The following is an 11,987-nucleotide window of genomic DNA, read 5'->3' on the forward strand; positions in this document are numbered from 1 at the left end:
GAGGGAGTAAGGAAAGGGCTGCAGGAAAGGGAGGGGTGAAGGGAAGAGAAGGTGAAAGAGGCAAGGGGCAAGTCCTGGGAAGCCCCACCCTCATAAATGACAAAAGCCAGGCTGAGCCAGGGATTTGGAGGGTTAAGACCCTTGCTCCCCTGGCCCCAGACTTTGCTCCAAAGAAATATTTAGAAAGCAAAGGTTTTGGAATCAGATGGTCCTGGTTCTGGCACTCCTTTGTGATCTTGGGCAGCTTCCCTACCTGTCTGAGTTCACACTCTGAGGTTCTGTTTTAAGCACTTTGTATGATTAACTGAGGCCACGGAGACCCGACCTGTAAGCAAAACACCACTATCACGGTCCATTTTATGGATGAGGAAACTAAGGAATGCATGAAGTAAGTAATTTTCTGAGGATTACCAGCCAAGAAGTGGGGGAACCTGGCTTTGCCCCAGCCATTGGCCTTGGAGTCTGAGCTCATGACCACAAGGCTACACCACCTCCCTTCATCCCCACCATGAGGACAGTTGAGAACTAAGTGAGTTTATGCCCATATGGTGTCAAAACATAAAGTACAACTGTGCTCTTCCTTGTTCAGCCCTTGGGGACATCCCCTACCCCCTTCTGGCCCACCTCCTGACCCCACAAAGTTGGAGTGGTCAGCCCCACCTAGCTTATCAAGGTGTTAAGGACTGAGTTTAGATTATTCATTTTGGACACAGTAACTTGGCTTTCGGGTCAGCCAAGGCCTAGAGCCAAATGTGACTCCACCACTTAGGAGAAGGTTCACCTTTGGCAAGTCACTTAACCTCTCTGAGCCTCAGCTTCCCCATCTGTAGAATGGGATGCTAATAGCCACTTCATCCACTCATTCACTTGGGGGGAGGGTCCATAAAACTGATGACTTTCACAGTGCCTGGCATGCAGAACCCCTTAGTGTTTGCTGTTAAGCCCTGGTATGTGCCTGGCACCATGGTTGAGACCGGAGACTCAATGGCAAATACAACGGGTTCTTGCTCCAAGGAGCTCCAGCTCAATAAGAGAGAGCAGTCCTACCAGAGACTCGAAGGCTGTGGGTCTAGGAGAGGGACAGAGGCCTTTATTCTTGTCCAGAAATCAAGGTAACCAGGAGTGAAAGATGATGTTTTGATCAGAAGATGGGCAGAATTTTGCTTTCTTTCTTTTACGCTATTATTTCAGAAATTCCAAACAGAGGCAATTGGGTGGTTCAGTTGCTGAAGCATCCGACTCTTGATTTGGGCTCAGGTCATGATCTCAGGGTCCTGGGATCAAAACCCATGTCGGACTCTGTGCTGGGTGTGGAACCTGCTTGAGATTCTCCCTCTCTCTCTCTCTCTCTCTCTCTCTCTCCCTCCCCCCCACTCTCCCACTCTCCCACTCTGCCCCTCCCCCCTCCCTGCTCAAGCACCCCCTCTCTCAAAAAAGCCACCTTCAGCCCAGGGTGTGATCTTGGAGGCCGGGGATCGAGTCCCACATCAGGCTCCCGGCATGGAGCCTGCTTCTCCCTCTGCCTGTATCTCTGCCTCTCTCTCTGTCTCTTATGAATAAATAAATAAATAATAATAAAATAAAATATTTTAAAAAATTAAAATAAACTTTAAAAAATCATAAACAATAATTCTAATTATTAGAATGAATGAATGGAATGGAGCAAAGACCTTTCCTTTCTCTGGCACTTAAATTCAATGATTAGTATTTTCCCCTATTTGCTTTGTTCTGTTTTTTGTTTTTGTTTTTGCCAAGCCATTTCAAAGCAAATCATCCCTAAAGCCTTCAGCATGCATCTTCATAGTCTAAAGACACACTGTCGGGGCACCTGGGTGGCGCAGTGGTTGAGCGGCTGCCTTTGACTCAGGGCATGTTCCCAGGGTCCTGGGATCAAGTCCTGCATTGAGCTCCCCACAGGGAGCCTGCTTCTCCCTCTGCCTGTGTCTCTGCCTCTCTCTGTGTGTCTCTCATGAATAAATAAGATCTTTAAAAAAATAAAGACACACTGTCTTACATAAATAGACTAACAAAATTGGGGTACCTGGGTGGCTCGATGGTTGAGCGTCTGCCTTTGGCTCAGGGCGTGATCCCAGGGTCCTGAGATCGAGTCCCACGTTGGGCTCCCTGCATGGAGCCTGTTTCTCCCTCTGCCTATGTCTCTACCTCTTTTGCTGTGTCTCTCATGAATAAATAAATAAAATCCTTAAAATACATGTGTACTAACAAAATTAAGAATCACTCCTATATGTTGTGTAATATTCAGTTAATAATCAAATTTCTCCATTGTCCCCAAGATGTATTTTATAGGTTCACCATCCTTCTTTCCTTCTTTCTCTGTCTCTTCCTCCTTCTTTTCCTTCCCTCCTTTTCTCTTACTTTTATTTTTTGAACCAGTATCTTATCTAGGTTTATGCCTCGCAGATGACATTTCCTTTCAGTCTACAACAGACCTCCTGCTCATTTCTCATGGCATTGCCTTTCTGAAGAGTTTCAAGACTGTTGCCACTGTCCATTCTTAATTTATCTAAGTGGTTTCCTTGTGATGCCATATAATTCATTCTCTGAACCCATGCTCTTCCTATAAACCAGACTTAGATCCACAGACTTGATTAAATTCTGGCTACATATTCTTGGCAAGAATCTGGTGCGAGTAATATTCTGTACTTCACCTTGCATGGCAGACGGGTTGTTCTGCTGTTCGTGGTGCGTTGATGAGCAGCCAACCCTACCTCTCTTGCTGGAGAAATGTTAACACCTCTACGATTTGTAAGTAACCTGCCCTGTGCAGACGGGTAGGATTTTGATATATTGTTCCAGGCAAAGGGAAAAACCTAACCAAGGTAAAGAGGGAATTGGGGACTGGTCTGAGGCCTTTGGCCTTGAGGAAGAAGCGGGCAGGGAGGCTGCCATTGGATGCGTGGAAACTAGAATGAAGAATGAGAGTCCCGTATGGGGGCAGAGGGGAGCTGGGGAGGTTCTGAGCTGAGGAATAACTAGAACAACAATCAGAACAGCACGGGGCAGCAAGAGAAAGGGTTTCCTTGGGGATTGGTGGAGAGGAGGGGTCAGGGCATCCCTGCCCATGCCTTCCTGGGGCCATTTTCGAGCCTCCCTCGGTGCCCCAGGGAGCAGGAACTCCCCTGGGCCCCAAAGCAGAATGGAAACTGTTGTAGGGAGCAGGGAGGGGAGCCAGGGGCACTCCTGTGAGACCCCAGGATGGTAGGAGGGACAGGGTGGCCAGTGAGGTAGCCACCTCCAGGGCCCCTGGGGAACAGTGCTGCCTACTTCTTCCTCATCTCACCCCACTTCTTTTAGTCTATAAGAAGAGCTGCTCACAGGCACTTGGCCCTTCCCCTGTTTGTGCACCTGCCTGGCCACACCTTCTTTTATACTGTGATGAAATATCCATATCCTCAAATGTACCTTTTTAACCATTTCCAACTGTTCAGTTCAGTGACATTAAGTACATTCACAGCATCATGCAACCATCACCACCACTCATTTTTAGAACTTTATTATCTTGCAAAACTGAAACGTGGGACCCATCAAACAATAACTCCCTCTTCCTCCTCCCATCCTAGCCCCTGGAAGACACCAGTCTACTCTGTCTCCATAAGTTTCACTACTGTAGGGATCCTACAGTATTTGTCTGTGACTGGCTTATTTCATTTATCATAATGTCCTCAAGGTTCATCCAGGTTGTAGCAGGTGTCAGCATTTCCTTCCTTTTTATGGCTGAATAATATTCCATTGTGTGGGTGTTCCATGTTTTGCTTCTCCATTCACCAGACATTTGGGTTGTTTCCACCTTTTGGTTATTGTGGGGAATGCGGCTATGAACACAAATGTACAAATATCTCTTCAAGTCCCTGCTTTCAATTCTTTTGCATATATCCCCAGAAGTAAGATGCCTGGATCATATGGTAATTCCACATTTATTTTTTTGAGGAACCACCATACTATTTTCCACAGTGACTGCTCCATTTTATACTCTCACCAACGATGCACAGGGGTTTCAATTTCTCCAGATGCTCACTAATCTTGTTCATCTTTTCTTTTTTTAAGATTTTATTTTTAAGTAATCTCTACACCCCACATGGGACTTGAACTTACAGCCAAGATCAAGAGTCATGCTCCATTGTTTGTCTTTTTTTTTAAGATTTTATTTTTATTTATTTATTTGACAGAAAGAGAGAGAGAGAGCGCAAGAAGGGGGAACGGCAGGCAGAGGCAGAGGGAGAAGCAGGCTCCCCGCCATGCAAGGAGCCCAATGCAGGACTATGACCTGAGCCAAATGCAGACGCTTAACCTACTGAGCCACCCAGGTGCCCTGTTGTCTTTTTTATAACAATCATCCTGATGGTTGAGAAATGGTATCACATTGTGGTTTTGATTTGCATTTTCCTGGTGATTCGTGATGTTGGGCATCTTTGCATGTGCTTGTTGACTATTTGAATATCTTCTTTGGAGAAATATATATTCAAGCCTTTGCCCCTTTTGTTATTAGGCTGTCTGTACCTTCTTATCTCACTGGATTCTCACCACCTCATACACTGATATCTGCTTTTATTGCTCTCTGTTCACAGAGGGAGAAATTGAGGCTCATAGACACCAAGCAACTTGTTCCAGACACCCAGTCAGTGAAAGTTCTGTGACTGAATCCACAACATATGCCCTTCTCGATACTTCTCCCTGCCTCTTGGTGTCTGAAGCTATTGCCCTGGAATCCCACTGTGAGAGCCAGATCTGAACAGGAGCAAAGGTCACTTGTGCCAAGATGTCTATGGAGCGATATTTAAACTGACATAATAAAGATGTCCCAAGGACAGAGGAGTCCTTTTTTGTTGTTTTGACAGAATGAGCTATGTCTAGAACTCTAGGAAAGCGGGCCCATTTGAGAGTCCAGAGAAGTTCGCACCACATGAACTAGATGCTCCCCATACCCACTCCCTCTTCTCCCAGACACACAGCTTGGCTGTACTTCCCGGCATCCCCTTTGGTCAGGGTGGCCATGTGACTGAGTTCTGCCAAAGGCAGGCAGACCGAAGCCAGGAGCCCCACTTCCTGGCCTAGCTCCATTCTTTTTTTTTTTTTTTTTAAGATTTTATTTATTTATTCATGAGAGACACAGAGAGAGAGGCAGAGACACAGGCAGAGGGAGAAGCAGGGTCCCTGCAGGGAGCCCAAGGTGGGACTCTACCCCGGGTCTCCAGAATCACGCCCTGGGCTGAAGGCGGCGCTAAACCACGGAGCCACTCAGGGATCCCCCTGGCTGCATTCTCTTTCCCCATGTGCAGGATGATGGAGAGGAGTCCAGGCCCTGGGGGACGGTGAGGCCATGAGAAGGAAGGAGACTGGGTCCCTGAATGACCACAGACCAGGATCAGATGTCACTTGAGAAGAAAAAGCTTGTGTGGAATTGAACCACTGAGATTTTGGAGTTGTTTGCTGCAGGAAGCAGCCTTTCCTGACTAATACGCCCTCCTCCTCCTCTGTGTTGACACTTAAAAGGGGAAAGGTTGAGGCTGGGTTGTTGAATCACTGAATGAAGGAGTGAACATTCTGCCTAAAACTCTAGAGGACTGAATGAGTGATTTCTTCCGTCCTCCTGACAAGAGGTTTGTCAGGGGCCAGAACTCATGTACAAATATCTGGGGTTTGGCACCCACACAGCTACTCCCCAGGTCCTCATGTCTCACCCTGGCTCCCCACCACCTCCCAGGGTGACCTTGGGCAAGCCAGCTCCCATGTCAGTATTGTTAAGGGCTTCCCCATTGGGATGTGGGGTGGGGGGAAGGCATCCCCTCCCCCATACCGGGACAGTATATGCCACGAAACCAAACAGATATGGTTGTAGAGAATTTATTATTTCAGGAGGCCTGAGAGAGAAGGGCAGGACAGGAGCAGTGGTGGTGGTGGGGATCCCAAGATGCTTGAGGGCCCTGTGCATGGGCAGCGAGCAGGTTAACACTTGCAGTGTCCATGGTGGGCAGATGATCCTGGGCTCCAGGGAAGACACTAAGTTTTATTCCCCATGTCTTGGACCTGAGCCCCACAGCAATCCCATAAAATGGGTATTCTCATTCTCAAGTGAGGATCAGAGAGGTTCAATGATCTTCTCAGAACACACAGCGATAACCATCCTGCTGAACTGCCCCAAGCTTCCTCGGTAAGAAACAAGCACATTTAAAGGCTATTTCTTTTGCCTGGTAAATCTATTGTCCCCAAGTAAGTGCAGATAATCCTCAATCCTAGTCCTTATGCTGACCCCTGCCACCTGAGAACAATCTCCATCTAAGGGTCTTTCACTTAACTATCCCCTGCACAGTCCCAGGGCCAGAAAATTTCCACCTTGTCCCCCTCCCACATAGTTCCTAAAATTCTTCCACTCAACCACCTGGCCTCTTAAGCATTTGCTCTCTTTTCCTATAGAAATACAGCTAGAGCCTGTTAATATCAAGCCAAGGGTAGTCATTTACACCATAGTAAAAATTCAGTTACTGGTTATTTGGGAAAGGAGAAAGGAAAAGTGGGGGACTCTGAAGGGGTCAGGCCTGGGTGTTGGAGGTTGAAGGAGTGGTCAAGACCAGAGGGAAACAAGAAGAGTAAAGAGATCCGATGCATAAATAAAATGGGGAAGAAAGGTGAATCTGGCTTCACAGTTGACTCAGCAGGCTGCTTTCTAGATGAACTCGAGTCTCCGTAATGATGCGTGAGGGCTTTTGGTGGGTGGGAGTGGGAGAGGAACATGCTTTTATTGATTCAGTCTGTAGCCATCCGTTGAGCCCTGATTCTGAGCCAGCCCCTGTGCTCTGTACTCTGTGTTAGAGGCCAGGAGACAAAGTAACTCAGGCATGGGACCTTAGTCCAACCAATGGGGCTGGACAACAGGCCTCCAAGTTCTGAGAGTTCTGGACAGACTGTGATCAGGGCTGTTAAGTGGGAGCAGAGGGTGAGGGGACATCTGAAAAATAAAACTCAATGGCTGGCTGCCTGGGATGCACGATACCTTGGAGCGCCTGGAGGGTTGGACATGTGCAGGTGACAGGGAGACATTCCGGGCATCAGAGGAGTCTGGAAAAAGACCTGGAAGTGGAAATGTTTGGCCTGGGTTTGGAGAACAGGGAGCTGGAGTCCAACATGTGTGAAGGGAAGTAAGGCAGGGCTGGAGACTAGGGTGCCGGGCTCCGGAGCTTTCACCTCAGCTTGGGGCAATGGGGAGCCATAGGAGGGTTTTGAGTCAGGGGGTGACTGACCAGGATTGTGGCCTCTCTGGCTATGGCGGGGCAGAGGACGGGTTGGAGGGAGACAAGTGACAGTGTGGAAGCTCGTCTGAGGGTGACAGCTTCAGGGACAGAGACAAAAGATGGCAGAGAGATTTGTTGGCATAGGCTTGTGTTGCAGGGCAGCTGTAATGGCCGGGAGACGGGGCTCTCCGAGCCTTCCTGGTGGAGCCAAGGCCATGGTCTTCAGGGCAGAGCCCTTCCTCATGGGTCCAGCTTCTGGAGAAGCTTCTTCACCCAGGGCAATCTGGGGTCAGCACAGATCTCCCGATCCTTGACAGTTAGGAAGCTGGAAGGAGGAAGGAATTAGGGAGTGTTAGCATGCAGCAAGGATGCCACAGCCCTTCTCTGGAAGCTTAGCATTTATGAGTCACTTACTGTATGCAGAGACGCCCACTATACAGTCGCTTAGCATTTATGAGGCACTTGCCCTATGTAGGAGTACCTGCTATATAGAGTGGTTCAACATTCATGAGGCCCCTGCTGTTTGCAACCACACTTCTTCAGGGGAGGAGAGGGGAGAAAGAACAGCTAAGACTTCCTGGATTCTCAGTTCCTCAGCCCCAGGCTTGAGTGCCAGGTCAGGCCAGGGAATAAAATACCCAGGAGTCTCATGACCATTGCTGACATTGCCTTGGGAGAGAGAATATTGGGTAGTAGCCAAGAGTGTGAATTTTGGAGTCAACCTATCTAGGTTAAAATCCTAGCTTGTCCATCACTGGCAAGTCTGTTCGTTTCTCATTCATAAAATGAGGATGATAATTGAGATCCAACCTCATAGGATTTGAATGAAGGTTAGACGAGTTAAGATAAACTGAAGTGCTCAGAACAGTGCACAACAGCGAGTAGTGCTCTGTAACGGCACCAGGAGCTGGCCCAAACTTTTAACAATGATGTTCTTAATAAATCCTATGAGGCCCTATTAGTCTACCCATTTCACAGGTGAAGAAAGTGAGGCCCAAAGGGGTAAAGCAGCTTGCCTGAGTGCCAGAGGTGGTAAGATGTGATTCACTGTGCCTCCTGGGGGCCTGAAGCACAGAGAAGGGAGGTAGGCACTGACCCAGGTGCACACAGCAAAAGCAGGCTAAGACTCCTGCCCTTGCCCAAGGTGTGTTAAGTACCAGGCTAGGCTCCTGGCTCACTCTGTCTCAGCCATTGTTGGCAGGAGCGGACTTAAAGCTGGCCAAGGTCAGAGACATCCCCACAGCCCAACTCCCTTCCTGCCTCTCGAGAGCCTGTCCACGGGGCCTGGAAGCTCCGGCACCCCTTGCCCGTCTGACCTGCCCCCACTCCACGACAACCAATGAACAGAAAGAACAAAGAAGGCAGCAGTGTTGATCTTGGCCACGTAGGCAGCCTGCCCTAGCTGCTGTGTGACACTGGGCAAGACTCAGCCCCTCTCTGAGTCCCCATTTGTCAAGACACATTTTTTCCAGAATGGCTCAAAATCTAGTAATCACAGGAGCTGTCTTCTACTGAGCATCTATTATATGCCAGACACTGAGCATTACACCCTCCACTTACTATTAGTGTACACCGTGCTGCTCAAGAGGTCCCATAACCTCCCTGTGCCCCTTTCCTCACCTGTCAAAAAGGGATCATAGCAGTACCTACAACATAGGGTTGTTTCAAGGATTAAATGAGTTAATAACTATAAAGTGTTTATAACAGTGCCTAGCACTTAGCAAGCACTCTTCACATGTTTGATAAATAAAAATAAATGAAGGAGGGGCGCCAGACAGGCTTGGCTGGAGGAGCATGAGACTCTTGATTGCGGGGTTGTGAGTTCGAGCCCCACATTAGGTATAGAGATTCATTAAAAGTCAAATCCTTAAAAATAGATAGATAGATAGATAGATAGATAGATAGATAGATAGATAGATAATAGATAGATAGAGCGAGCTGACCACTGCTGTTATACTAATGGGAGAACTGAGGTTCAGGGTTGAAATTATACAAACTCATTTCAGCCCTCTTTGTTATTCACCCACAGACCCCTGTGAGGGATGGATGATAAGTAAGGAGGAGGAAGATAAGAAGATGATGGAAACCCAAAGGGGACCATGAGGCCCCAGGCCCAGACACCCCAGTGAGCGGGTTGGCAGGTGGCAGTCTGGAGGATCTGGAGCAGCAGCCGGAGGGGCTGCCCCCAGGACAGGACATCACCCTGCCAGTGGCAGGCACCGGCCCAGGCTCCAGGCCAAGGAAAAGAAAGCAAAGATGTCGGGGGAAAGAGGCAAAGAAGAACAAGAACCACAGGAGAAAGCCCTGAACGGGGACCCAGGAGTCCTGGTTCTAGCAGGCCAGGCTGGAGCAAACCACTTCCCCTCCCTGCACCTGTATCTCCATCTGCAAAATGCAAATGATCGCACTCCTCGCACTCTGCACTCCCTGTGGGACGTAGGACGGCTGTGAGGGTTACCCGTTTGCACAGTAGGAACCACCCGTGGCCATAGAATGCACTCGCTGTCAGCTCAATATTCGTCGGGTAAGAATGGGCTGCCTTGAAAAACTCCCAGGGCGCTGGGGAGGATTCCAGATGCTTCCGGTGGGAGCGTTGCTGCTGACTCAGAGGTTCTGGGCACGCTGCCGGTCGCCTGCACCCCACTCCACAGCTCTGCACTGCCCACACGCACTCTACCGTGTGTACTGACAGCCGGCGCCCAGCTCATTCAGCTCCGCAGCACGCCACCTGGCACCCAGTGGGCACCCAATGATATTTGTTGAATGAGCACACGATTGTTTTTGTTTTGTACACCCAAGCCTGGGCTGAGCCGTTTCCAGGATGGAGGTCAGCTGCACTCCTCCCGTCCCTGGGTCTGCCCCCCCACCTGCTCCTGGGCCTTCCTGGCCCAAACCTGGCAGGATCTCCAAGGCAAGGCCCTGTCTCCCCAGCTCATACTCACACCACGCCAGGCCTCCGGCAGGAGTCTGAAGTCCAGTAGAAATACTTCAGCATACGCAGGGGCAGAGGGTGACGGATGTAGTCCCGGCAGCAGATACTGTCTTCCACGTTGGCACCATAAGGACCTGCAGGAGCGAGGAGCTCAGAAGATTCTGGGCTCGGACAGGTCGCCCTCGGCCCCCAAGCTCTGAGTGAGCACTTCTATTCTCATTTGGAAGTTTGGTGTTGGGGGAAGCTCTGGGCCCTCAAAGTCCTCACTCTCGGGGTCTCCGAGGAGCACTGAGGCCCAATCTGGGTGAGGCAGCTCGAGGTTAGAGGGATTCACAGGGCCTGAGAGTGGACGAAGCCCTAGGCTTCTCCGTGGGACCCGACACTCTGCACAGGAACGGGCTGTACGCTCCACGGTGAGGGCGGCGCCGGGGGCAGCACCCGGAGCTTGTCCGTAGCGCCCGGTGCCCAGCCCCAGCCCCCCTGGATCAGCCAAGCTTGACGGGTCCCCAGGCCATCAGAGAAGTCGGCCTCAGCTCACACCTACTCCAGGCTTCGTGGTGCCCGTGGGGGAGGCTGAGGTCCGGAGAGGGGGAGGGCTTCCCCAGAGTCATACACCCTGAGTCTGGAGAGTCAGGGTAAGGACTCGAGCAGAGTCCAGTTGCATAGCCCTGGGTTTGAGCCCTGCTCTGCGCCGAGTCACCAGGCCACCGTGGGGAAATCACTTAACATCTCTGAGGCCCGCTTGCCTCCTCCAACCAGAGGGGTGATGATAGTACCAAATCAGTGGGGCCCTTAATGCAGGGAAAGCTCCCGGGAAACCCCCAAACTGAGCAATTATTGTTCCTAGTTGCCTGACTCCTGACCCAACACAGGGTAGGAGGATTTATGCTGCGATGGAGAAGAGAAGATACGGACTCAGTGTTGAGGGCAGGTTGTGGAGCAAAAATGAGGTGGTAGGAGAGCAGGACCAGCTTTCCCAGGGAATATCCCTCACCCCAGCTCCTGTCTTTTCCCATCCCACATGGCCCCCTTTGGTGGCTCCCTCTCACACCCCAAGGGTCCTGTGCTTAAGCTCTCTGTAATAGAGGACCCCAGGCCATGCCCACCACAACCCCCCAACCCAGGTGAGACAGATCCTGGACTCCAAGCCTGCGAGACTACCCATTTCACAGATGTGTAAACCGAGGCCCAGAGAAACAGCTGTGCCTAGGCCAGAGCCAGCAGCAGACCGGGGTCATCCTCTCTCCATCCAGTGCTCTCTCTGCTTCGTGAAGAAGATACCGTAGTGCCTGACCCTGGCCTCTGCGGGGAGTCCTCCCTCTCCCCAGCCTACCTGCCTCAGTCGCTTGAAGTGTCAGAACAAGGAAGACAAGGGCAGCCAGGAGCGGAGTCTTCAGGCTGGCCATGCTCTTGTCCTTGGTCGCCTAGCCCAGGTGTCTGCAATCACCGGATGACAGGAAGGCTTGGTATTTAAACACTTGCTACACCCACAAGTCTCAGACGCTCTTAGTCACTGGTGGGCTCTGAATCGGTGACATTCACGTTATGAAAGAAGAACTCCTGCTTCCTCCAAATAAAAGGAAATTCTCTGTGGCTGGGAACAGCTCAGAGGGGACCCCCAACTTGTCCTTTCCTCTGAGTCTCAAGAGATTTGCAAAATCCCCCTTGAGCTGGGCCTCTCAGGGACCTGTGTGTCCTCACTGTAGGGCCTTCACCACAGCACTGGATGTCTCTGGGAATCAGTTTGCCCATCTGGAAATGGGGGTGATGCTTTCACAGCCGTACCTATTTCCCTCAGAAGTTGCTCA

At 50.3% G+C, this 11,987-nt stretch overlaps 1 protein-coding gene across 1 annotated transcript; it reads right to left on the bottom strand.

Annotated features, from left to right (window-relative positions):
* Positions 1-5,848: 5,848 nt before the first annotated feature.
* On the bottom strand, positions 5,849-11,727 carry CCL22 (C-C motif chemokine ligand 22). Its single transcript, XM_026011715.2, has 3 exons — positions 11,513-11,727; positions 10,190-10,313; positions 5,849-7,572 (listed from the first exon to the last, which is right to left on the bottom strand). The coding sequence occupies exons 1-3, from the start codon at positions 11,583-11,585 to the stop codon at positions 7,488-7,490; spliced, it is 282 nt and encodes a 93-aa protein (XP_025867500.1). The 5' UTR covers positions 11,586-11,727; the 3' UTR covers positions 5,849-7,487.
* Between the last annotated feature and the right edge of the window lie 260 nt (positions 11,728-11,987).

Source organism: Vulpes vulpes, chromosome 2 (genome assembly GCF_048418805.1).
Source record: "Vulpes vulpes isolate BD-2025 chromosome 2, VulVul3, whole genome shotgun sequence".
Lineage (NCBI taxonomy): Eukaryota > Metazoa > Chordata > Mammalia > Carnivora > Canidae > Vulpes > Vulpes vulpes.